The sequence below is a fragment of the Eptatretus burgeri genome, chromosome 1 (assembly GCF_056783735.1).
Source record: "Eptatretus burgeri isolate ZD-2024b chromosome 1, Ebu_testis_v1, whole genome shotgun sequence".
Classification (NCBI taxonomy): Eukaryota; Metazoa; Chordata; class Myxini; order Myxiniformes; family Myxinidae; genus Eptatretus; species Eptatretus burgeri.
Genome location: NC_140961.1, coordinates 21810693 through 21835849, shown reverse-complemented (window position 1 = coordinate 21835849; position 25157 = coordinate 21810693). Strand labels below are relative to the sequence as shown.

At 45.3% G+C, this 25157-nt stretch overlaps 1 protein-coding gene and 1 long non-coding RNA gene across 6 annotated transcripts in view; both read right to left on the bottom strand.

Annotated features, from left to right (window-relative positions):
* The window catches only part of LOC147033994 (uncharacterized), a 59764-nt gene extending 58560 nt beyond the window's left edge, over positions 1–1204 (bottom strand). For all 4 annotated transcript variants that reach the window (XR_015056397.1, XR_015056398.1, XR_015056405.1 and 1 more), the window contains exon 1: positions 237–1204. This is a non-coding gene — a long non-coding RNA (uncharacterized LOC147033994). The remainder of the gene's footprint in view (positions 1–236) is intronic.
* A 2212-nt stretch (positions 1205–3416) lies between these two features.
* The window catches only part of DDRGK1 (DDRGK domain containing 1), a 43692-nt gene continuing 21951 nt past the window's right edge, over positions 3417–25157 (bottom strand). The window contains exons 5-9 of one of the 2 annotated variants that reach the window (XM_085874593.1): positions 12778–12900; positions 12499–12537; positions 10515–10571; positions 3895–3943; positions 3417–3788 (exon numbers count right to left, since the gene is read on the bottom strand). In XM_085874593.1, the coding sequence (XP_085730719.1) occupies positions 3619–3788; positions 3895–3943; positions 10515–10571; positions 12499–12537; positions 12778–12900 (438 nt within the window). In that variant the 3' untranslated portion in view covers positions 3417–3618. The remainder of the gene's footprint in view (positions 3789–3894; positions 3944–10514; positions 10572–12498; positions 12538–12777; positions 12901–25157) is intronic. The other variant, XM_085874603.1, reaches the window with a different exon arrangement.

Here is a 25157-nt window from a genome sequence, read left to right as displayed (position 1 = left end):
CGGAGTTATAACTTTTTTCATTTCCACGTTCGCCGTAGCAATTCGACATGCCATAGTTGTGACGTACTTCTGTTCCACGTCGACCGTACGTTAGGCGTACAGTGGGCTTGCGTTATTCGTGGGGCTGCCGTAGTCTCTTATCAATGAAAAAAAATGAATTTCGCCCTAAAAACCTAATACATTTAAAGAAACCGAACACAACGAAGCGTTCATGTTTGTTCACGCGTCTCCCCCACCTGTTCGAGCCGCATCTTCGCGCTTCGTTCATTCAGTTCGTCGGTGGAAGTCCTCGTGAAAGCATTTCTCGTGTGTCGATCCTTTACCTCGCGTTTTCACCTTGATTTGTGCTGTTTTTTTTTTTTTTTACTCATCTTGTGTTTTAATCAATAACAAAAAAGCAATCCGATCACGTGGTGCGACGGACTGTCAGGCAAGGATTTAATTTCACAGAAAAACCGGTTGTAATTTGGAATATCCATGATTACCTCAGCCCGATGCGTTTGATGAAAGTGATTGTGGTTCTGGGGGCATCGTGTTTGATGAGCTGCCCTGGGGGCAGCGCTCTCGCAGAGTGCGTGAGCGATCAGAACCCAGGCCGGAGCTCGAGCCTGTGTGGACCTTTGGATTGGTGATTGTACCAGTTTACATACAATACACCACCACCGAAGGTCATTTACTCATCTTATTTTACCTTAAAGATGGGTAATTTCAGTTGAAAGTGTCTTGAAAGTGGGGTTTCTTGGGATCCAGGAACAGATTAATTCACTCCATTATTTCTTATTGGGAAAATAGTTTGGGAATCGAACTTTTTGCAATCCGAACAGCCTCCTGGAATGAATTGTATTCGGATTCTGGGGGCACCACGTACTGGTATGTTCCGAACTGTTATATTTTTATTTCAGTAAAAAAAGAACTGGTATATATACCCACTCGTTACCGTCCGTCTGGCCGCACGTTCGCCTTGGGGCCCCCCTGCGGTCGCCTTGCGGGCACCTTGAGGCTACCATGCATCTGCCTTGAAAATTCTATGGCCGCCGCAGGGACGCCCTAAGGTCACCGTGCGACATCAAATCAAAGACCGTACGGCACCACCACGTTTTCGGTCTCCACAATCTCTAAACACGCCATGCGGCTCCCCCAAAAATAAAAATATATGTGACTGCTACATTGTGTGACCGCGGAAATACTTGCTCTACGGTGAGGATATGGTGGCGGCCACCGTATAATTGCTAGTGGCCGTAGATTTTGGAGACCCCACGGCCACCGTGGCAAATGTGACTTAGGCCTTAATATAAACCAATTTTTGAGTTAGGTTGTCACGTAAGAATAACAAATGGGCACTTTTGGGTCCAATTTATTAATTTTTTTAAAATTCAACGATGTCCCAAATCCCAAAGTGTCATTAGATGAGGAATTCTCCACAGATGACTGGTCGGCAATTTATAGGTTTAAGTTCTATCTTGGTAGATTTTTTTTTTGAGGATTTATGTTGTGTTGAATGTTGTAGTATGTAATGTTTCTGCTTGCAACTGATTGCAATATGCCTGGTGTTCGCTTAATGGTTAGGGTGGTGGGCTTTGGATCCGAGGGTCCTGAGTTCAAATCCTGCTCAGCTGTTGAACTAATACCAGGTGGGGTTAACTCGGCCTGTCATCCTTCCGAGGTCGGAAAAATAAGTGCCAGCGTGCTGGTATCCTGTGTCGGCGTGGCGACCCATCCAGGATTGTGCCCAATAGCCAAGGAGACTGCTAAAGCAGCAACAACACTCTGCACAGAGTATTGTCTCAATCTCCTCCTCCTCCTCCTCCAAAGTTGTGTTGAGCTAAAAGAGTATCTGGGACATCCTGACATATGGTGTTCTGACTTCTTGATAAAAATAGTATAGAGAGAGAAAAAAAATGATGAGTCTAAAGTATCATAGGCTAAGAGAGTACAAAAATGTATAATTAAGTAAAAAAGGATTTGAATACAAATGTAACTCAACAATGTAAAAATGCACATGGCCCTCCTCCCAAACCACAGGCCACTCCTTTGAAGAGCAAGTGTTTGTCATACAGAGCTCTAAAAAGTGTTTTAAACTTATTTGTTTCTTAAAAAAAGAAAAAATAATAACCTCCCCCCCACCCCAACCCCCAAAAACCCTGTTCAGAGCAAGAATCGGAAGTTGCAAGCACCCCTCGTAAAGTAAGAACAAAGAAAATATATAAAAACAAAAAGGCCCATCTGTAAAAACCGTTGCTTTAATGCCGTTGCCCAGAGACGAGGCACCACCTCAATACGATCTTCGGCCTGAAACACAGTGGTTTATCAGAGCCTTCTCGAATTTGAGCATAACAGCATTGCGAGTCTCCTGTGTACACCACCGAAGTTCTGCACATCACGCTTGCTTGGCTTCATCTGCTATTGTATTCCATTGCTGTGATGCGTTGGGCATTCTGCTGTTGGACATGTCCTACCTCACGACCGCAGCTCTTCAAATAGGTCCCACCAACCGCATTGATTGCATCACCCATTTTAATTGTCGTAGTCCCTGGTGCCTGTCATCACAATTTGAATCACCACGTCTCAAAGCCCCAGCATCAGACATACTAGTTCAGTGGCTTGTCGACCCACCAAGTTTCTGATGGATCTCAAAAGTGTCCTCCAAACGAGCTCTTCCAGGGTTGGAAAGAAGACACTCATGTTCAATGCATCCTGCGCTTTGGCATACCACAGCAAGATTCTGCCCGGGTACAACGGAGACCAGCTCTACCCCTCGAGACACTCACAGACCTCCGCCGGATCTACGGGACATATTTTGGCAGGGTGGTCACAAGAACATATCAAGGTGGAGAGTTTGAAGTTCAGGGCACACTCTGGGTCGGACAGCAGGAGTTCTGGTCAGAACAAGCTTCTTCAAGCCAAGAGTGAGAAATGGGGGCACAAATTACTGAAGCGGAGTCAGGAGGCAATGACAAAACAAGTGAGATTGTCAATAAAATGATCCACCATAAAATAAAAAGGTCAAGTAGCTCACGATGCTGGTATTCTATTCTCTCGAGTTATGTGCTCACGTGGGAATGGGAAACAGGTTAATCCAGGAACAACTCACTCACGTGATCCCATTCTATTATTGCATCATTTGACTTGCATACAAGGTTTAAACAAACCATTGACTTGTTCGTTGTTTCATAAAGTGCAGCAGTTAACACTGAAGGGAAACTCATTACAGCATTCCATAAGAGAATGTGCCACAAAGCGATTGTTTCAAGGTGGAATGTTTGATGTCAGGTATTCCTCACGAGCTAAACTTGGTACATGGAACGTTGTACTTCAGCTGTGCCATTATCGTGTGACCCTCCCCTTCGGGAAAAACGTACGGCACTTCGATAAAGGTAGATCGACGTACAAGGTTAAAAAGATGATCGTGCAAAAAATAAAATGTACATGTAATTTTATTGTGCAATAAATGATTGTACGGCCATAATGCCGCAGCCATTTATACGAGAAATAAAGCCCAGAACAGAATGACAAACGTTGTAACAAGACAAGTTTTTTTTTAATGAGTGTTAATTTAAATCAAAATGCTTTCTTCCAAAAGCAATGATCTTCGAGATGAGTTTGCAGCAGACCGCACAGTTAGGTATGGCCTTGCAGGCACGAAGAAGTGGGTTGAAGGCTGATGAGGGACGCGGCAGCCCGAGACAGTTCGGACATCGACAGGCGTCCTCGTTTCCGGATAAAATCCGCCACTGCATCCAGTTCCTCAGGGGTCACCGCGATAAACTTCCCACGATCATCAACGATACCTGCACAAAAGAGCACCCTTAGCTCCTCAAAGTCGTTCACACCATGACCAAGTCAACTCCAGATGCAGCAACAACACCATCTGCCTGGTTGTGCGAGCTTCCTTACCGGTCAGGCGTCCTTCAGCCAACAGTGTGTGGATGCGCAAGATTGCTTCCTGAAAAACACCACACAAACGTCAACCCAAGATATATTGTGGAATGTCCAATAACCTCTCATATCCTACGATGTAACTTCTAAAATAAAAAAAAATAAAAAAAATCCTCAAACAGCTTCCCCACCCTTCCTCAATTGGCCAATCCTCCGCTTCCTTGTCCACAAGCGATTAAAGATAAAGTTTGGTTATTGTGACCCTCAGAATGAATAATTTATTCGAGGTACAGCAATTGATTTTTTTTTGGGCCAAGAGACTTCCTTTCAAATCAAGTTCGACACCTTGGAGTCGTAAAGTCAGATTGTGAACAAGGCAAACCGAGCAGGACACCAGATATAAATATGGTACAGCTTTTTAAGCTCCACATGGTTCACGAGACACTCAAAAATAGTCCAACACACATCAAAACAAGTATACCCAAAATGCAAAGCCCGTCCACTTTGTACTCAAACGAAACTTGACGACGACAACAGCGAAAATAAATAAATAAATCAAACAAACAAAAGGTGAACTTTATAAATAAGTATTCTTCATATTCTCAAACAAATGTTTGTTGAAAATTTGATAAAATCTCAGACAGTAAAAAAGGTTAGGGTCTGGACACGCGCACGCGCACACACACACACACACACACACACACACACACACACACACACACACACACACACACACACACACACACACACACACACACACACACACACACACACACGTTAGTGCATCTCCTCCATAACTCCAAAACCAGAGCACCAAGCAGCTTGAAACTTTGCATGTGTACAAAGAAAACTCCAAGGAAGTGCAAGAATTAATATTGGGAGTTTGAGTTAAAACACCGCTTTTGAAGATAATTAATGGCCTTATTTAATTATATCCTTCATCAGGCAATCCTCGGCCACCTCGCTCTCCAGGGTCTTAAGGCGTTTCCTGGGTAACCTCGCTGGGGTCTGAAGCCGCCATGTTTTTTGGACTGCTAAACTAAGCCTTGACTTGGAACAATCCATAACAATTTAACGATAGTTTTTTTTTTAGGTTTTTTTTTCCCACTTTCCTCACTCATATCAAATGCCTGTTCATCATCGCTTTTTAAGTAATATAGTTTTCAAATTAGGAGCTTGGAACGATTTCATGCACTATATGAGACAATTTTCCACGATCTACTCTCACAGACCAATTGAAGTAAATTATCGAAATATTCTTTCGGTTTTGAGGATCGGATGTCGTCCGGACTAAAGAAGTGTCGAAATCTGTTGTGAAATGTGATATTATTTCTTTAAATTGAGTCTTATAACTCAGCCGATATACCCATTTACTTTAGGCAGGCAAGGATATGTTTCCTCCTCCTCCTCCTCCTCCTCCTCCTCCTCCTCCTCCTCCTCCTCCTCCTCCCCCTCCTCCTCCTCCTCCTCCTCCTCCTCGTCCTCCTCCCCCTCCTCCTCCCCCTCCTCCTCCTCCTCCCCCATACAAACATATGAAAATGTGAAATTTCCAAAAGCATTAAATTTATCTCTTTCTACTGTTTGGAGAATTATATTGAGTGAACAAAAAATTTGGAAGGTGCCAAAATTAACCAGCTTCATTGAGCTACATGATTTATTGTATTCACTGCTGGACCTCACGCTCTGTCTTCCCGAGGGACTGCTTATCCACAGCGTCTGCTAGATCTGTCTATATTTTCAGAGGTTTCGTGCGGTGCTCGACAGGGAATCAAAGCAAATCTGGTTAAAAAAACAAAACAAAAAAAAAACCGGATGTTTAAAAAAGTTATAATGTTTGCGTGTACCACATGACACGTGCACAGACGAGCAGGCAAAATGGCAGATTTATAGATACATTTTATTTCATTTTCTGCTGTGTGTGCAGTGAAGACTGCCTTTTAAAGATTAAGGGATCCTTTATGGTATGCAGCAACAGCCTGGCCAACCGTTCCTTATCAACCATTGAATTGGAGTGCTTGAGCCACTTGAAGAGCGTCCATTGTCGATAATGGCCCCATGCTACGTCATTCTGAGGGAATCATTCACTCACTGCAGACGTTTTTTGACGCGCAACATCACTCCGAGCGAGTGGTTCGTGCCCTGCCACCCTGAGCGAGTGGTTCGCTTTGGATTTACACTAAAACCTAAAAAATCTTCAACAGAATGGCTGGAAAGATCGAGGGGAAACTTCACACAAATGTTGCCCAGGCCTTGGGTGTGCAAGTTCGTTAAGGAATAATTTATGTCACATGATTTGGCAGCCATATTGGATTGAAAATAAATAAATAAATAATGTTTTCTCTGGAATGGCTTGATTAATCGAAGTGAAACTTCACAATTATGATCTCGTGGTGATGGGGAATAAATGTTTTAAATTTCAACTTGATCAGACACATGATGTGGCAGCCACAATTATTTAATATTTTTGATCTGGGTTCTTTTATTTGATTTTTTTTTGAATAAGTCTCACTTGGCTGTGCCTGAATGGGTTTGAAGGGAGAGGAGTAGCAGCTGAAATGTGAATCCTATCCAGCATCTTCCTGATGGCTTCATCTTTGTTTTTTGCTTGTCCAGGTTCCTTCTGATGACTCCAATGCAGGACTGTACCTATTTGGTCTTTCATTTGATTTGAATTAAATTAATTTTAATCCCATTCCAAATTCAATTGAATAAAAAAAAAAAAGTGTCATGGGTCAGGGTAAGGTGTCCAATCAAAGCGGGATGTCTTGGGACCCGGTCATCACTGCCAACAGGTCTAATTATATGTCCCTTATCAATTAGGTAACACACCAGTAAACAAATGAAACACAAAATACACCAGACAAAACGACACAAAACAAGTCCTGGTGAGGTTCTAGAATCTCTGATTGTTCCATTTCTTCGTAGTTTTTCTCCGGATTCTCATAATAAAGGTTTGTTGAAAATTTGATGACAAAAGCTCAAATGATTTTCAAAAAAAGAAAAAAAGTTGTGCCCTGGAAAGACAGACACACACACACAGAAGCAATTGCAAAACCCCATCTCCTGCGCTCAGGTTCGGTCAGGTCAGGTCAGGTCAGGTATGGGGGCATGCGCGGAGTAGCGCGTCGCTGCATCCACTTTCTGCCGGTACTCCAGGGGCCTCTGTCTGGCCACCTCCAGGCAGATGCCTGGACCATCCCCATCGCCTTGAGATGACGATCAATCTGCTGCAACCATGAGGCACATGGTCGGCCCAATGGCCTCCTCCACTCACAAGGCTCCCGAGCTGAGAGAATCTGGTGAGCAGGATCAGCATCAGGAAAACGAGCCACATGTCCATGCAGCTGCAGCCGATACTCACGGACGAGACAGGTAACAAATCTCATTTGAGTCTCTCTCAGCAACCACTCGTTGGACACAAAGTCCGACCAGCAATAGCCAAGGATTCTCCGAAGAGACCTGGTACCAAAGGTATTACATCTCTGTCTTAGATCCCTGGACAGAGTCTCAGTCTCACATCCATAGTGGAAGACTGGAAGCACCAAAGACCTGAAGACTCAGACTTTCACCCTCCTGCAAAGGTACCGGCAGCGCCATGCCTCATGAATTCACGACTCCCCAGGCTCGACCCAGACGTCGATTGACCTCTGGCTCACAGCCAGCAGAGACATGAATATCACTGCCAAGGTAAGTGATTCTCTCCATGACCTCAACAATCCTCACCACAAACGGGCACAGACAAGATAGCAGCAACGAAGATGTAATTGAAAGCCTGGATCTTAGTTTTGACCAAGGAAACTCGTAATCCCAGCAGCTCCGACTCCTCATTCAGCACCTCGAGGGCCCCCAAAAGGATATCCAGAGTCTCCACAAAGATGACTGCATCATCTGTGAAATCAAGGTCAGCGATGTTGACATTCCCAAACGATGGACAGCAGCTTGACCTCTCCGACATCCTCCCCAGAATCCATCCACACAAGTGCTGAAAAGTGTGGAGGCCAGTAAACACCCTTGACAAACTCCAGTAACTGGAAATAAGTCAGAGATGGAAGCACCACATCTCACAGCACTCTCACTACCAGAGTAGAGTTCAGACATCAGATTGATCAGTTTTAGTGGCACCCCACGAAGACCAAGGATCCTCCAGTGGGCATCCTGACTCACTGAATCAAATGCTTTGCAGAGATCAACATAGTCTGCAAGCAGCCCCTGCAAAAATTCTCGTCTGCGCTCGGTGAGGACCAGAAGAGCAAGGATACGGTCAATCGTTGACCTCTTTGGCGTAAAGCCTGACTACTCTGGATGCTGGTGCTCAAGCAAATGGTGGGGAACCACATCAAGAATTATCCAAGCAAAGACCTTGCCTGGCACTGAGAGCAGCGTCACCCCCTCGGTGGTTGTTGCAGTCTTGGCGATCACCCTTCCCTTTCCAGAAAGGAACAACAAGGTCCCTCTTCCAATCAGTTGGGATGATGTCTGTGTTCCAGGCAGAGCACAAAACTGCATGCAACGACACAAGTGCAGCATTTCCACCAGCCTTGAGAAGTTCAGCATGGATGCCACAGATCCCAGGAGCTCAACTCCATTTCAACCGGTTCACTGCAGCCCGTGTTTCCACAAACGAAGGTGGATCACAGTTGATTGCAGAGTCAGCAATCGGAATTGTAACTCACCTGACATCCATCTCGGCAGCTGGTGAATCAGCCTGGTACAGCCGCTCAACGTAACCCGCCCAGCGGGACCTCACTTCTGATTCCTTTGTCAAGACCCACCACCCTCTGCTCTCACTGCAGTACAACGAGGAATGGGCTTGGAGGAATGCAAAGCACAAATTCCTCTAAGCAGGACGAGAATAACTTGACCACAGGTGATGCTTTACCCCCTCACAGATTCCTTGCACGTTGGCCTCCTTGTCCACCCTGAGCACACATTCAATATTATGCCTCAGCTCCCTGAACAGCTCAGTTCTGCCATTCAGCCTGGCCTTGTGACTCTGGTCAATTGTATCCAGTGTCCCTTGAAAGACAAAATTCTTCTTTGCCCTGCGGTGAGTTTCAAGACATCCACCGGCAACAACAAGGACAGTGGTCTTGAAGGCACTCCACAACTCTTCAGGACCCCCCAAAGCACTCAGAGCACCCCAAATCCCAACTCAGCATATTGTCAAACACCTCAGCAACCCTCTCATCCTTGAGCTTGTCAACATCAAGCCTAGGCTGGGATGATACCATTCTCCCAGATTTAAGCTGCAACTTCAGAGTTGCTACCACAAGCCTGTGGTCAGGATTGAGGAACTGAGCTCTCCGGTAGACCCTGCAGTTCTCAGTGATGGTTGATGGAGGATGATCCAGAGCATGGTCAATCTCCTTTGCCATACCACCAAGTCCAGCGATGAGCCTGTGAGCACTGAAACCATGAACCAGCCACCCTGTCCATGACTTCTTGCAAAGTCAAGGAACTTAGTGCTATTCTGGTTCACAGTTGCAGACCCATGGGGACCACCACATCTCATAACCATCCCCATCAGTTCCATTTGATGCATTGAAATCCCACAAGACTAGAAGAGTATCTCGCCTGCGGCATTGATCAACCGCAGACTCGAGCGTGGCATAGAATGCATCCCTCACAGTGAGATCACTCACCTCAGTCGGAGCATCTCCAGGGACCAGGGAAACAACCCCCAAGGAGTGATGAATCGTCAGTCTCAGAATACCTTCTTTGACTGGTGTTACCTCAATTATCATTGGAGTTAGCTTATTGGACACAGCTACAGCAACTCCTTGGGCATGGTAAGCATCAGAGCGACTGGACCAGTAGTAGGTGAAACGACCCGCAATCATATCGCCACTATCTGGTCTCTGAACCTTCGAGAGTACTGCAATACCGATGTTCAAATGCTTGAGCTCAGGTGACAACAGAGCCAGGTGATCATCCTCTCTTCGAGATAGGACATTCCAGTCACCCACCTGAAGAAACCATCTCAGGTTAACCCAAGGAGACCACCGTCTGGTGGACGACACCTCAGCACCATTTCGCCACACACCACCACAATCCGACCCTGGAGGTTTACCCCGTAGTTTTCCTTTCAAGGAATGGGGGTCCCGAAGGCTTTGCCCCAATCCCGTAATCTGATGAGCTGCCCTGCGAAGGTCAGCGGACACAGGAGGTGCTCCAATGGAGTGGGTTTTCCCATTACCTTACATTTGTGGGTTTTGCGGAAGGAAGTGTTTTACGGTGGCCGTGGTGCAAATCCTGCCACCAACCACCATGCCAAAGATAAGGTTTACAGGACCATTGGTGCATGTTGGACTATTATGAGTACCTCGTTCTTGCAACCTTTCGAACGGTCGTCACACAGTTCGGTTCAAAGTAAAGTATAGTGTTGTGATTTGTGGTGGATCATCCAAAATCAGCACCAGAGCCTCAGTTGTGGAAGGTTAATGGGTTTCAAAGTAAATAAATACATACGACAGATAAAACCAAATAATTGCAAGAACCAAGAGTAAGCTGCCACTGCGAATCACACCGAGGGGAAAGTACCAATGCGAGTGTTCTTCAAGAAGTGTTTAATCAAACCCTCCAATACCCCCTTGGGATGTCACTCGATCTGCAGTGCTTACAAACCACAGTCCACCAACCTGAGTCTTCAATCCAAAGTGCGAAGCCACATCTTCCAGTACGACCACCTTCATGTGCTGAGTGACACACAGAGAATTACAATGAAGGTGAGTTTGTATTGTTTTGATAGAGGGTGGAGAACGACATGTGGGGGGGGGGATACCCCAAAAGGTAATTTTTCACCTTTTTACTCATCAAATGGCATTAAAGTAATGGATCGTACCAACCAAAAGCCGATAAGAGGAAGTTAACCGCAAGTCAAAAAGCGAGGTGCGGCTGCCGTTTGGCATTGGCCCTCGTTCCTCATTCGCTTCGATGAAGTGTCAAGTCGAAAAATTAGCTGTGCCAAGCTTACCACGGCGGTTAACATATGTGCTCATCGGCTTTCAGTTGATAAGACCTACTATTGGACTTGTCCACCGATGCTTCAATCAGCTGTGTAACAAGATGTCCAACAAATCTATACAATTGTCTGCACAGAATTTTTTTTTTTATTTTTTTTTTTGAACGATGCCAAAGTAGAGTAAACAGTCGTCACCAAATTTTGTTGAATGGCCCTCGTACACACGATATATGGTTTGTTGATGGTCTTCCTGAAGTGAAGGAGGAACGGCGCAAGAGAACTAGACCCCAAGGCTGCCCTCACTCGCCAGCCTATGGAATTCAGTTCTCATGCACGGATCCACAAGCATTCCGAGGCGCGTCGGATTTGCACGCCAAGTTAGCACGGGATGGTTGCGGCCATAACGGTTCGATCAGAAAAACCACACTCGAGTGAGAGGTCTCATGATAACAAGCGGCTCGTCGTACAAAGACGAGTTTTATAACAAGCAACAAGCTTTGTATTGTTGATGACTTTGGCCACGTCCATTCGGCCGGGAATTAGGTCATCATTACCCTGCGTATCCAATCTAAACGTGCGCATCCATAAAGGAGTGGTACAAGAAGAAAGGCATTCTATTTTCTCCGTGACTCATTTACAAACACATATTGCGATACGCTGCTGTTGCAGCCAACCATAAACAGGTGTCCAGCTGCGCCATTCGCAAATTGTATTGCATATCGACTCCAGGTTTTCAAGTTGAAGAGAATAAACACCTGGTATTTTACCAAAACATCGCATGGCCAAATTGGTGCTGGCCAATTCCACCACACCGTTGACACCATCCTCCCCCGTGTGTTATGATGACCCAACTATCCAAGCAGATCTCAAAGCCAATCGTTTATGAGCGCTTTCATTCAATTAGGCCAGGGTGCAAGTCCCTGGAACCATTATTCTTGTGATCTCATGAAATTTCAAGGATTATACGAGAAAACATAGGAAAGAGGCCATTTGGCTCATTGTGCCTGTGCCACATACACGACTCGTACACTTGATATATTAGTTTATCGGTACTTATCTGATATGTACCAAACACACGATTCCCTGTAGGTTCATCAGACTTGCCAGCTACGTCTCTTCACCAAAATAAATACCCATTTAAACCTTCGGCAGGGAATCCAACCAGGGCAACACCACAACAGCCTCCTCTTTTTGAGAGATAACGTGGGATCTTTACTAGCCACAACCTAAACGCACACTTGACAGCAATCTTTACATCCCCATCCAAAGGACAGTGTATTTGGAGGTAAGGCACAGATTCACCTTTACGACACTGCGCCAGGACGGCGGTTTTCGTCGATTCGGCCTCGAAGGGAACACGAGTCCACGACACAGGCAGCCAGAAGCAATCACGCTACCAAATGAGTCATCCTGCCTTCCCTCTACAGTCTACAACAACCGGCGTCCCATCCAGGTGCTCGACTCTGTAATTTGTTCAGAGATCCCACGGCATCAGGAACATTCCAAGAAGTCGTCGGTGTTCCCAATTAGTTCATTGGATCACAGTCAACAGTCGTACATTGAACCTGAAGGTATAATTATGATGACAGTTCCACACGCCCCTCACAATCAAGTTTCTGAAACATCACCACGAGTTGCAGGCAAGTTGTGCAATAACTCACCATTATGTAGTCTATGAAGTCTTGCAGCAGGTTCTGGGACTGGGGAACAACAACGGAGGCTTAGAAACGCCCTGAGTCACACTTCCCTTCAAGCAGAACTGCGCACTTGATAAAAAAAAAATCCTTAAAACGACAACACCATTCGTTATCCTTCCATATTTCCATTTTATACACAAGACTTTTGCATTGTATCAATTAAAAAAAATTAAAAAAAACCCACCCATTTAACGATGACATCATCCATAAACACCCACATCCCAAATACGATACCCTCCTCACCTCCTGTTCAGAGAGCACCTCATCTGCTCCTTCATCTTCCACGCAGAACTCTTCCTTCAACCTTTGATACTCTTCCTCCTCTTTCCTCTCTTGCTCTTCTCTCAATCTCAACTCATCTTCAGCCTGAAGCACCGGGGAGAATTGTAGCCGAAGAGAGACATTGCTTTGTCCATTTGTCACTAATTATCTCAAGCAAACCAAACCCTTCTCTTCCAAGTTATGCCCGGAGAGCCACTGCCCACTCAACCGGAAACTTTTCGGGCATGCAAGCTTCATAGTTCTGCTGCCAGCCAATAGAGCTCACGCCCTCTTAAAGATTACGCGCGAGATCATTTGCATGCGACGAGACCCTCAGGTTCCTGTTTGCCCCTCCCTTATAAACCCCACGTTCCAAATACAATGTTCCTCCCCATACAGGCCTGGATAAAAAATAAAAAAGAAATAGAAAAAATACGAACTCTGAACTCTCAAGAAAGTGACGTGCTGGGGTTTTTTATTTATTTATTTTTTTCATTTTACATCTGAGATCTGCACCAGTAACTTATACTCATTGAAGCCTCCCAGTTACACATATCCTGATAATACACAGAGTATTTAAATAAATACTTTTTTGTTACTTTTTTTTAATTTTTATTTCATGGACTTGTGTTAATTAACCATTTTTTTTAGGTTTTTTCCAACAATGTTAATGACATCAAGCATGAACTAATCAAAATAAACCAAGAACAAAGAAGGGGTACCGCTGCATTATCCCCTTAAGACATCAGGACAAATTCCTTGGCCGAGAAACAACCCGCATGTAGCCAGTTTCTGTGTATTGTGACGCCATCGTAGTTGCGAGGCCTGCCGGGTTAGCTTAGCAAGCACAAGTGAACCTGCTTGGTAATTCGAGCTGGATTAACAAATTCCGCACGTTAATACCATTATTTTATACGCTTAAGGATAATGCCCGTGGTCGACAAAAGACGACAGACTCAAACAAGTCTGAAGTGAACATTCGGGCCTATGTACCACCACCCAGCATCCGCCTCATGGCCCCTTAACGTTACTTCCACAAAAACGTTACTTGATTCCCCCTGACAGTGTTCATCAACTCTCAAACAACCCAAGCAAACTGGGTCAGGACCTCAGGTCGCTGAGGATTTCAATTGATCAAAATATATTATCGATTGCAATCCAAAAGTACCGAGCACAACGCTGTGAATTCAAATTCTTTTTCACTCTCCGGCAGAAGGGAAACCGCAGCCCAGTTGAGTTAAACAGAAACGCGTGGGTGAAGGAGGGGACAATGGGGGTGCACTGATGGCAGGAGGAAGAGATGAGATGATACAGTTTTTCCCAGAAATTACATCATTATACAGAAACCCCCCCTCCCCCCCCCAAAACCCTCAATTCTTATATTTTTGTAAACGTGAAAACTAACGCTCTTCCTCAATCTCTCATTACAGTCTAACGCTCTGGTTCTATACGAGTGAGGTTCAAGCATTTCAAGGGGGGATTTCCTTGTGCCCAAACCTCTGCTTGAAGCATGTAATGGACACGAGTCCGAGTGGATCAGTATAAGGTGACGAAGAAGGGCTCATTTTGACGCGATCGATCATTCCCCCCCAAATCGGCTTCATGACCATCGAACGTTCACGCCACAGTCCAATGGAGAAGTGTCAATTTGTTCTTTCTTTACGAGGTCTTAAGCTTGTGGAGGAATTGCAACATAAAGCACGTCTCCACGTACATGCAGACAAATATAAAGCGACAACACCGGACTCTATTTCAGACAAACAGCCGCTGACCTTGGGGGAAGTGATGCAACTTCCAGGGCACTCTAGCTACCGGCGACGCCATATTTATAATGTCACTTCAGTGGGGGAAACTAAGGAGAAATCTCCCTCCCTAAAGGATGCTAACCCTTGGGGCTCGAACATGCTCTATCAACTAAATGCTGAGTGTCAAGCATGAAAGGAGCCCGTACCATTTTGAAGTCTTTGGTACGACTCGGCCACGGTTGGAATCCAACTGCTCACCTCAGACTCAGAGTGGATGCTCCAACCACTTAAAGTTACCTTGTTGGGATCCATAAAAAAAGGGTACTACACTGTCTTCATCCACAGCTTGGAGTACAATGCTCCCCCCTTTGGGGTGGCACCCCTCCCTCTCACCTTGCACTTCTTTATGCTATGGACAACAACGCCCTCAAAATCAATTAAATCTTCCATGATGAAGCCGAATCATTGGGCCCGTTACTCTCACATCACAGACGAGTCAGTCGCCTGTCTTCTATCATAGCCTTTATGGTTTTACACCCTCTGCCATTTTCTTGCTTTGTCAGCCTCCCCCCCGACCCCCCTTTTCCCTTAAAGTTTCTGAATGGTGCACATGCTTTGCTCGGAACCCAATTGTGCTGAAACTTCCAAAATCCAGTCTCACAGCTCTCCTCCATTATTTTACCTGTGGAACCAACTTCCTCAGTCTGTTCAATCCCATTCGTCCCTCTAGGTCTTCCAGATGGTTGTTCACCAGCAACTCAGGTCACCCTCCATCCACACTCATGATCTTTTCTACCCTCATTAGTCCTTCCCGAGCACACACATTATTTCTCTGTTATTGAGTCCCCCCCCCTCCTTTTCGTTTTTTTGGTCCATTCCCAATATTCCTTGCAAGCCTGGTGTTGGCTTAGTGGTTAGGGTGGCTGGCTTGGGATCTTAAGGTCCCGAGTTTGAGCCCTGTTGGCCACTGAATTACCAGATGGGGTTGACTCGGCCTGTCATCCTTCCGAGGTCGGCGAAACGAGTACCAGTGTATTGGCAGAGGGGCACAGCATCAGTGGCACAGCCACGCTTCCAACAAATGAAAGCCACCCAGCAGCCATACGAGAGAACAGAACAGTTTTCCTTGCTTGTATCCAGCTTGTTCAGTGCCTGTGCCCTCCTCCCCTCCCCTTGATCCCTTGCTTCCTCTACATGTCTCTCTGTTGTGGCCCTCCTTTCCACTATGTTATTTTTGTTCCGTTATGTGCTTGCACGTTCAGTGATCCAGCTCTTCTACAAACCTCGACTATGGAAAAAAAAAAAAAAAAAAAGAGAAGCTATTCAAGCAGGACATTGCATCAATAACAGAGAAAAATGAAAGCACCATCAAATCTCAGGCCTTGGAGGGCAGCCTTGCTTGTGGACGATGCTTTCATCTTAAACTGGAACAGCACTCAGTATCTTCTCGGCTGGAATAGGCCGGATCCGGATCTTCACCAAAATGGAATCAATGAGTCCTTGTCACATTCCCAACAAGTCCACCAGGTTTCATCCGAATCTGTTCAAAACCTTTTGAGATATCCTGCTTACGAACAAAGACAGACAAACAGGGGTGAAAACACAACCTCCATCCACCTTCGCCGACGGAGGTAAATATGGATCTTCCCAATGACAACGAGGTTTTGAAATTCGCATCATCAATGATCACTGGTCAAACAGCACATCGAGTTCTATCGACGAGCAGCTCTTTATTGGGATTATAAATGCCACCGTTTTTGATCAAGACTATTCCTTGAAAGAGGGTCCCACAACCGAACATAATTCCAAAGAATGACCCGTTCGATCACGTGACAATTCCAAGAGGAATATTCTCACAAAATGCAATTGTATTCCCAACTCTGGTGGTTTATATTTTGAAACAAACGATGTAAATTACTTATTTTGGGGAATTACAAACAAACTCGGCCAACAAACTTTACTGCTGTTGCCTCTTCCTCTTTTTAGACCGTGCTCAGGAAATTTCTTGGTCATAAAAGAAATCTTGTAAAGTGTTTTTTTTATCCGGGAATGATAGTTTCCCAAAACAGTTGAAGGAAGTTCCAGCAAGTCTCGCAGTTAAATGAACACAACTAGAAGTCACCCGCTCCCCATTGGAGCCGTCAAGGGGGTCGTGTTATTATATTCATGCCTATTTTACTCCAAGGGGTCCCGGGATTACACACCCCCAAAAAATGGTTACGATCGGTTCAGCCGTTTTTGCAGTACCTGGGAACAGACGGACGGTGAATTATAGTAGGATGAATCGGACAGCCCGAACCGGTTTGGTTAAAGTCCACAAACATGACCGACCCCAAAGGATTTGATTATTAGCTTGCAACAAAAAATATACTATGTGCCATACGTATATCAGATATAGTTCTGTTTAATTTTCAGCCTATCCTTTTCCAAGGTCAGCCACTGGAATTAAAGGTTGTTTCGTAAAATTGTAAGCCTCGTCATTAGCCGTGACCTCTCTTATCACTGCCTCTCCTCCAGTCGAGTTTGACCATCTGTCAGCCCTCTGACTTTCCCCCAACTGCTCCAGGGCACACGTGGTCTTTCAGTAACCCCCACCTGGTTAAACTCCCATAATACAGGCTCACAGCACACCTGTACTCTTTTTTTTTTTTTTTCTTCCTCTTTTCTCCAGTTTGTGGAGCAGTCTTCCTGAGGCTGTTCCATCGTACTCTTCCCTCCAGGTTTTCAAGATGGCAGTGCACCATCACGTCAAGTCATCCTCAATCTGTATCCAACAAACTCACCCCCATTAACTCCGATCCTCTTCCTGCAGTTGTCGGTAACTACGCTTCCACCCTTTCTCTGTTCCTGTTTGTTCATTCACTTGCTTGTTGCATCCACCTGCTGCACCGCTGTCAGTGTCCTTTTTTTGTATGCAGAGGCAAGGCTCGTAGAAAAGATGGAACACTGAACCGATCGGGATGCAACTGAACAAAAAGGAACAGCAGAGAGAGGGGGGGGGGGAACACCAACAGCAGGTTTGAAGGACAAAATTGAGGAAGACCTGGACAAATAATAATGGAGGAATGAGGAGTAGAGGTCAGAGGAGGATGCATGGCGTGGACAAGATGAATGCCGAAGCAAACAATCATGACGGAAAAAACGGAAATTTGGCAGGGCAGGAAAAACAAAAACTTAAAAAATATATATTTTAAAAAACAGGAAAGAATGAGTGCAGGTGAGCAGCGGTCCTAGATTTCGGTAGTTTCACCAGAAGGGGGTTTATGGTGGACCGTGTGTGCCCTGCAGTAAGCTGGGGGGGGGGGAGGGGGCGGACAAAGCACAAAGCACAGAGAGAGCAGACGATGCAGAACCAGAAAGGAAGCGGTAGAAGACAAAGACCACCGATCTGCCTGCGATGGGAAAGTGATAAGCCCAAGGACTCAGGTTCATCGTGGGATATTCTTATAATCTTGAAGGCCTTGGTTTACACAGCGTCAAGCTAAGCAAGGTGTGAGGCAGGGACACCATCCCGGAGGGAAACGCAGTACTCCATCAAGCTGTGGATGAAAGCCTTGCACATGGATAGGAGTTCAAGTGTGCCAAGGAAGGACAACTTTGAAATGTGTCATTTCAGACAAAGACAGAGAGAGGGCAGAGGCTGTTGCATGCCTATCTGAAGGATGAGGGATATCACGGCAAAGGAAGGAGCCATCAGCAAATAGATGGAGGGGATTTTCCACAGAGTCAAAGAGATCGTTGATGAAGATCAGGAATAGCACTGGGCCCAGAACACAGTCTTGGGGTACTCCAGCCTTGACAGCGAGAGATGAAAGGATTCTGTTGAGAGGCACACATTGGCTACGGAAGTGAGTCAACTAAAAATGGAGTTGGCCTTGGATGCCATTAGGCAGACAGTTTGGAGAGAAAGGCAGGATGCCACACTGTATTAAAAGCTCGAAATATGTCCAGAGAAATGACCCTGATCTCATGTCTGACATTGAGGACCTCCATCCATTGTTGGGAGAGGCATGTTGCCATTTTGTCCTCTGTAATCTCTCTTCCACGAGGCCAAATTTTGTGTACAAAATTAAAAAATTTTCCAAAAAACAAAAACAAAAAAGGAATGACAGGAAAGGAACTTGTGCTCCAAGCCTTTGGCCAATCACGGTTGCAAATTCATCACATTTGGCTATCGAGGTCACTCTGCTAGAAAAGGTGAAGAATAAATACGCGAGTTTATTATGCACCCCAAATATCAGAGTGAATGACTGTTTCTCTGATGATGAGATTCACCATTCCACTAACGCAGAGTGCAACAGCTTGTTTTGTGGTGCAGAGAGTTTGAACGACACTCAGTAGAGTGCATATCTCCGCCGGTCTGAAAAGTTTATGTTTTGTATCCCACTGATCAGCAATATCTGCTTTTGGCCTGAACCAAAATCTAATCAGCTTATTCTCATCACCTACAAACTCATATAACATGCTATCTCTCGTTTTGGGCCCAAACTCCCAAAAGTGAAGAATCACTTTAAAATTCTCGTTTCTGGATCTTCACCAAAATCAAATCAATTCACCCTCGTCACACTACACACCCAAGGTCAGGTCAGGTATGGGAGCATGCGCCAGAACAGCGCGTCGCTGCGTCCACTTTCCGCCGGTACTCCAGGGGCCTCCGTCTGGCATCCCCCAGGCAGATGCCTGGCCCATCCCCATCTCCATGAGATGCCGATCAACCTGCTGCAACCACGAGACACGTGGTCGGCCCACTGGCCTCCTCCACTCACGAGACTCCCTCGCTGAGAAAATCTTGTGAGCAGGATCAGTGTCAGGAAAATGAGCCACATGTCCATACAGCCGCAGCTGACGCTCACGGACCATGCAGGTAACAAATCTCGTTTGAGTCTCTCTCAGCAACCGCTCGTTGGAAACAAAGTCCGACCAGCGATAGCCAAGGATTCTTCGAAGAGACCTGGTACCAAAGGAATTAAGTCTCCGTTTCAGATCCTTGGTCAGAGTCCAAGTCTCACATCCAAAGACCAAGACTGGAAGCACCAGGACCCGAAGACTCGGACTTTCGTCCTCCTGCACAGGTTCCGGCAGCACCACACCCCATGATCAAGTGAATCCATGACTCCTCAGGCCCAACCAAGATGTCTGTTGACCTCTGACCCACAGCCAGCAGAGACCTGAATATCACTGCCAAGGTAAGTGAATTTCTCCGTGACCACAACATCCTCACCACAAACAGGCACAGACAGAACAGCAGCATCCAAGATGTCATTGAAAGCCTGGATCTTAGTTTTGACCCAGGAAACCCATAATCCCAGCGGCTCCGACTCCTCATTCATCACCTCGAGGGCTCCCAAAAGGATATCTAAAGTCTCCGCAAAGATGACTGCATCATCTGCGAAATAAAGGTCAGAGATCTTGACATTCCCAAATGATGCACCACGGCTTGATCTCTCCGACATCCTCCCAGGAATCCAGTCCATACAAGTGCTGAAAAGCGTGGGGGCCAGTACACACCCCTGACGAAGTGTAGTAACAACTGGAAATAAGTCAGAGATGGTACCATCACATCTCACAGCACTCTCAGTACCAGAGTAGAGTTCAGACATCAGATCGATCAGTTTTGGTGGCACCCCACGAAGACCAAGAATCCTCCAGAGGACATCCCGATTCACTGAATCGAACGCTTTACAAGCTGTTAGACCAACACACACCTCATAACCATCCCTATCAGTTCCAGTAGATGCACTGAAATCCCCCAAGACCAGAAGTGTATCTCGCCTGGGGCACTGATCAACCGCAGACTCGAGCGTGGCATAGAATGTGTCCTTCACGGTGAGATCACATATCGAGACCAGGGAAATGACACCCAAGGAGCGACGAATCCTTAGTCTCATAATACGCTCATTGACCGGTGTTACCTCAATTATCATTCGAGCCAGCTTATTGGACACAGCTGCAGCAACTCCTTGGGCATGGTAACCATCAGAGCGACCAGACCAATAGTAGGTGTAACCACCCACCATGATCTCACCACAATCTAGTCTCTGAACCTCAGAGAGTGCTGTGATACCGATGTACAAACGCTTGAGCTCAGATGATAACAGAGACAGGTGATCATCCTCTCTTCGGGATAGGACATTCCAGGCACCTATCCGGAGGGACCGCCTCAGGTTAACCCAAGGAGACCGCCGTCTGGTGGACAATACTTAAGCACCACTCCAAAACACTCTCCTGCAATCTGACCCGGGAATGTTACCCTGTGGTTTCCCTCCTATCATCAAAGATTGGGGGTCCCGAAGGCTTTGCCCCAATCCCGTCATCCGGTGAGCTGCCCTGCGATGGGAAGCTGCACAGGAGGTACTCCCACGGAGTGCGTTTTCAGATTTCTTTGCGTTTTTGTGTTTTTCAGAATGAAGGGTTTTACGGTGGCCGGAGTGCAAATCCTGCCACCAACTTCTTAATAAGAAGGAACCCAACTGCAGGAGGACGTCCGCAGACACAGTAAGGCACTAGATATGGATGGCCGTTGGCTCACAAGGAGCTCCTCCGCCCTTTGACAGGTTTTGTTTTTAATCCTGCTGGGATTCCATATCTAAACACCCTCCTCACCAGGAAACCTGGTGGGGGAGACAGTTTCGTCGCAGACAACCCGACCATGGAACAGGTTTGTACAGGTTTACATGGTACCTGCAGCAAGTCACAGATCTGATCTCTCCTGACACACCCAACCTGTCCACAAAGTTTCATCCGAATCCATCAATAACTTTTTGATATATCCTGCTCAGACAAACAGACAAACAGGGGTAAAAACGTAATCTCCGTCCGCCTTCGGTGGTGGAGGTAATAAAAACTCCCAAACATTTCCCAAGGGATTTGAGCAGAATCAAATCAGATCCCTGAGAAATGCAAGCTATAGTTTTGTTTCTTTGGATTCAAAAGGAGAGCGTGTATTAAGCCCCAAGTCCGAAATCCGAGTGCATCAAAAAGGAATTATTTATTTTGCATATAATCAAGTGAACCCATTCCACCAGTGAGGCACAAGGAGTGAGGCTGTGAGTTGTCCTTGTCCCAAAAAGCAGAAGTTTGTTGAATTTTTTTTTTTTTTGTAAATCAGCAAGGCTAGGAATTGATGGACATTTTCTGGGCTGAATAAGCACTGGATCAGCTGTGCTGCAGTCAGCATTCCACCACTTCCCCAAACTCAATCCTGGCAAACCCGTGTAACCGCACGAAAAGGAAAAAAAAAAAAAAAATTCCGTTTTCTCAAAATCCATCCTTTTCCAAATGCCAGCAAGCTCTACTTCTCTTCCTTTTATTCCCCCCTTCACCCCACTCACCCACCCTCCCCAAGCATGGCATATAATGAGCTCAGGCCTCACCCTCACCCTCTGTACCAAAATCCAGAGTACCCATTCAACAGCAAAAGGAAGGCCAAGGTTGGCTTGTTTGACATTCAAATCTTGGCACGTCATGCGATTCTGCGATCCTGGGTTCAATCTCATACACTGTAGCGGGGTTCGGCGATATAATCGATATATCAGTTACTGTCACGGCCAAAAATGTTGGCACCCTTGCACTTTTTTTCAAATAATGCATCATTTCTTCCAGAAAATTGTTGAAATTAAAAAAAATCTTTTTGTATCCACACATGTATTCATTTGGTTTGCAGTGGAACAAAACAAACAAACAAAAAAAAAGCTGAAAAAAAATTACTAAATCTAAGCTTATTCCACACAGAAATCCTAAAATGGCCCCGACAACATTATTGGCACCTTTTAGAAGTTGTTAGAAAAAAATGAGATTTCAAGCAGGCGATTCTCCTTTCCTTTGGAATTGAACTCACCTGTGGCGCGTTGCAGGTACCTGAAATATTAAAAAAAACAAAACAAAAAAAAAAACACTCATTCAACCAGCTTCAATGGAGAAAAGGAGTCATTCTGCCGATTTGTGTCACTGTGTGTACCGCATCGAGCATGGAGAAAAGAACGAAAACCAGACAATTATCTGAGATCACACACAAGATTGTAGCCAAGCATGGACAATCTCTAGGCTACAAGTCCATCTCCAGAGATCTTGATGTTCCTGTGTCCACTGTATGCAATGTTGACCTCAAACGCACTTCAAAAAGCACCCAGGAATGGTTCAAGACAAAACGCTCGACTGTTCTGAAGTGGGCAGCAACGAGTCCAGATCTAAATGCAATTGAACAGCCGTGGGGAGATCTGAAAACAGCAGTTGGAAGAAAGCACCCTTCAAATGTGGGAGAACTGGAACAGTTTGCATTCGAAGAGTGGGACAACCAGCCAGTAGAGACGAGTAGGAAGCTCATTCATGGCTGGAGGAAGTGCTTGACTGCAGTTATTTTGTCCATAGGCTGTGCTACCGAGTATTAAATCGAGGGTGTTAATAATTTTGTCAATGACATTTCTTCTTTAAAAGGATATGTTAAGTTCCGAATCAAAAACAAAGTTTCTGTAATATTAACAGTGAAATATAGAATTGTGGAGACCGAATAGTTTTGTCAATTTCAACTTATTTTAGAGAAAATTGTGAGTTATTTGAAGAAAAAAAATAAAATAAAAAGTGCAAGGGTGCCAATAATTTTGGCCACGATAGTATATTGGTAGAATCTCACGTCGATTGGAAATTTGAATATCCCGGAAAAAAAAAAAACAACAATTTAAAAGCAAAATAAATCTATATCTACAACAACAACAACAACAACAAAAAAAGAAAGAAAGGTGTTTGCAATCCTTAAATACTGTATATGATTTTAAAAGCTTCGATGCACTCGGCTATACCTGGAACACTGATAGGTGTTCAACTTTTAGGTGTTCAAGCAACTTTTAGGTGAACACCGATAGGTGTTCAAGCACGTCAAGATGCACCAGGAAGCAAGTACAGTAGGTTTCAACTTTTAACCCTCAGCGCTCGAGCACCGTACAAGTGCCGATTTGTAGGACCGATTTTATTCATATTTGGCACAAAGACAAGACATGATGTTATCCATATGCACATAATCTTGTTTCACGTTGCGATCAACGATGGCCGACTGGCGGCCATTTTAGTTGTAAAAAAACAAACAAAAAAAAACACAGACCTGGTGGAGAATACGTCCTCAGCTATTACTCAGACATGCATTTACCAATCTTGTTCAAACTTGGCACACAGGTAAAGAATAATGGCTTTCATGTGCAAGTCATTTATTTTCGAGATCAGATCTAAGATGGCAGACTGGTGGCCATTTTCTTACTTAAATGTGTCCCCAACCATTTCTCAGACATGCATGGTCCGATTTTGTTCAAACTTGGCACAAGCACAGTACAAGTGATCTGGTCTTTATTTACTTTATGATCTGGTCAAAGATGGCTGACTGGTAGACTGGCGGCCATTTTAGTTGTCCAAAAATATGAGCTTGCCCTTTAATTCCGCACAGCAAAATTACTAAAACAATGCGGGCTATGACATTTGATGTCTTTTTTTTTCCTTGTTTTTTCCCCTCATATGAATTGGGTGTGCTTTAGAAAGCCTGTACTGATTACCGGTACGGAAAACCGAGAGAGCGATACCGATATCGGCCTGTGCCAATTACCAACATGGCGATCCGCAATAGTGTGCAAATGAACATGGAATTAAATAGATTTGTCTTTACTTAACTGCAAAACTCTCCAATAAAACCCATGAGAGGTAATCGTTGGCACCAATATTGACGTCATCATGTGAGATAAACAACAGCCGCTCGCTGGGGCGGGCCGTGGGGGAGGTGGGGTTGTGCCGATTATCGATATATATTGTACATGGCATCGCATGTGCCAATATCGGGCACTGAGCTAACTAGCTAAGCACACATCTACCTACGATTAATGGTTATCAACAATTGTCTTTATATACACATATCTATCTTATGCATATTATTACGGATTTCAGAATCGGATCAGACTCATGCATGCAAACATTTAGGTCCTCAGTTATTTCCCAAAATGCATATCTATGATAGACCCATCCCCATGTCTGATGGGATTCTAACTTTGATGCATTGAGAAGGGTATAGAATAGATTCCCTTTCTTATGGAATGGCTTTTTTTTCTCTTTATGACAGACACATTCATGCATTTGAGATCGCCGTTAGCACAACAGAGGCTCGGCTACCACCTTTCCATCAGGACACATTGGCTTGGAGGTTGACGATTTATTTACACCTTAGACATAGAAAATTTGATGAAGCACACCGCGGGCTTTTCCTGAGCAGTTATTGTGACGGTCAAATACGGCTGTGGATCATAAAAGGCACCCACCTGTTTCCATCAACGTTCGACACCCACCTCTTTAACTGACGTTTGGCAGCTCTGGGGATGGTTGTCGTTGACGTTTTATGAGCGCTTCACGTTTTTGCTCGGTAATTCTGTCAAGTGGCCGTTTTCTGCCGTTCGTCCAGCACCACAAACATGGCGCTGTAAGCCAGGAATGATCGCGAGACTGGTGGTTGGTGACGTGCAACGATGCGCCAATAGGAAAGGTGGATTTGGCTGAAGTCTGCTTGAGGCTCCGCACAGACTGGCCGCCGATAAAAAGGACGAGAGGTCCGTTTTTCTTTGGTGTCAGTTGGTGACAGCTGGGCGATGG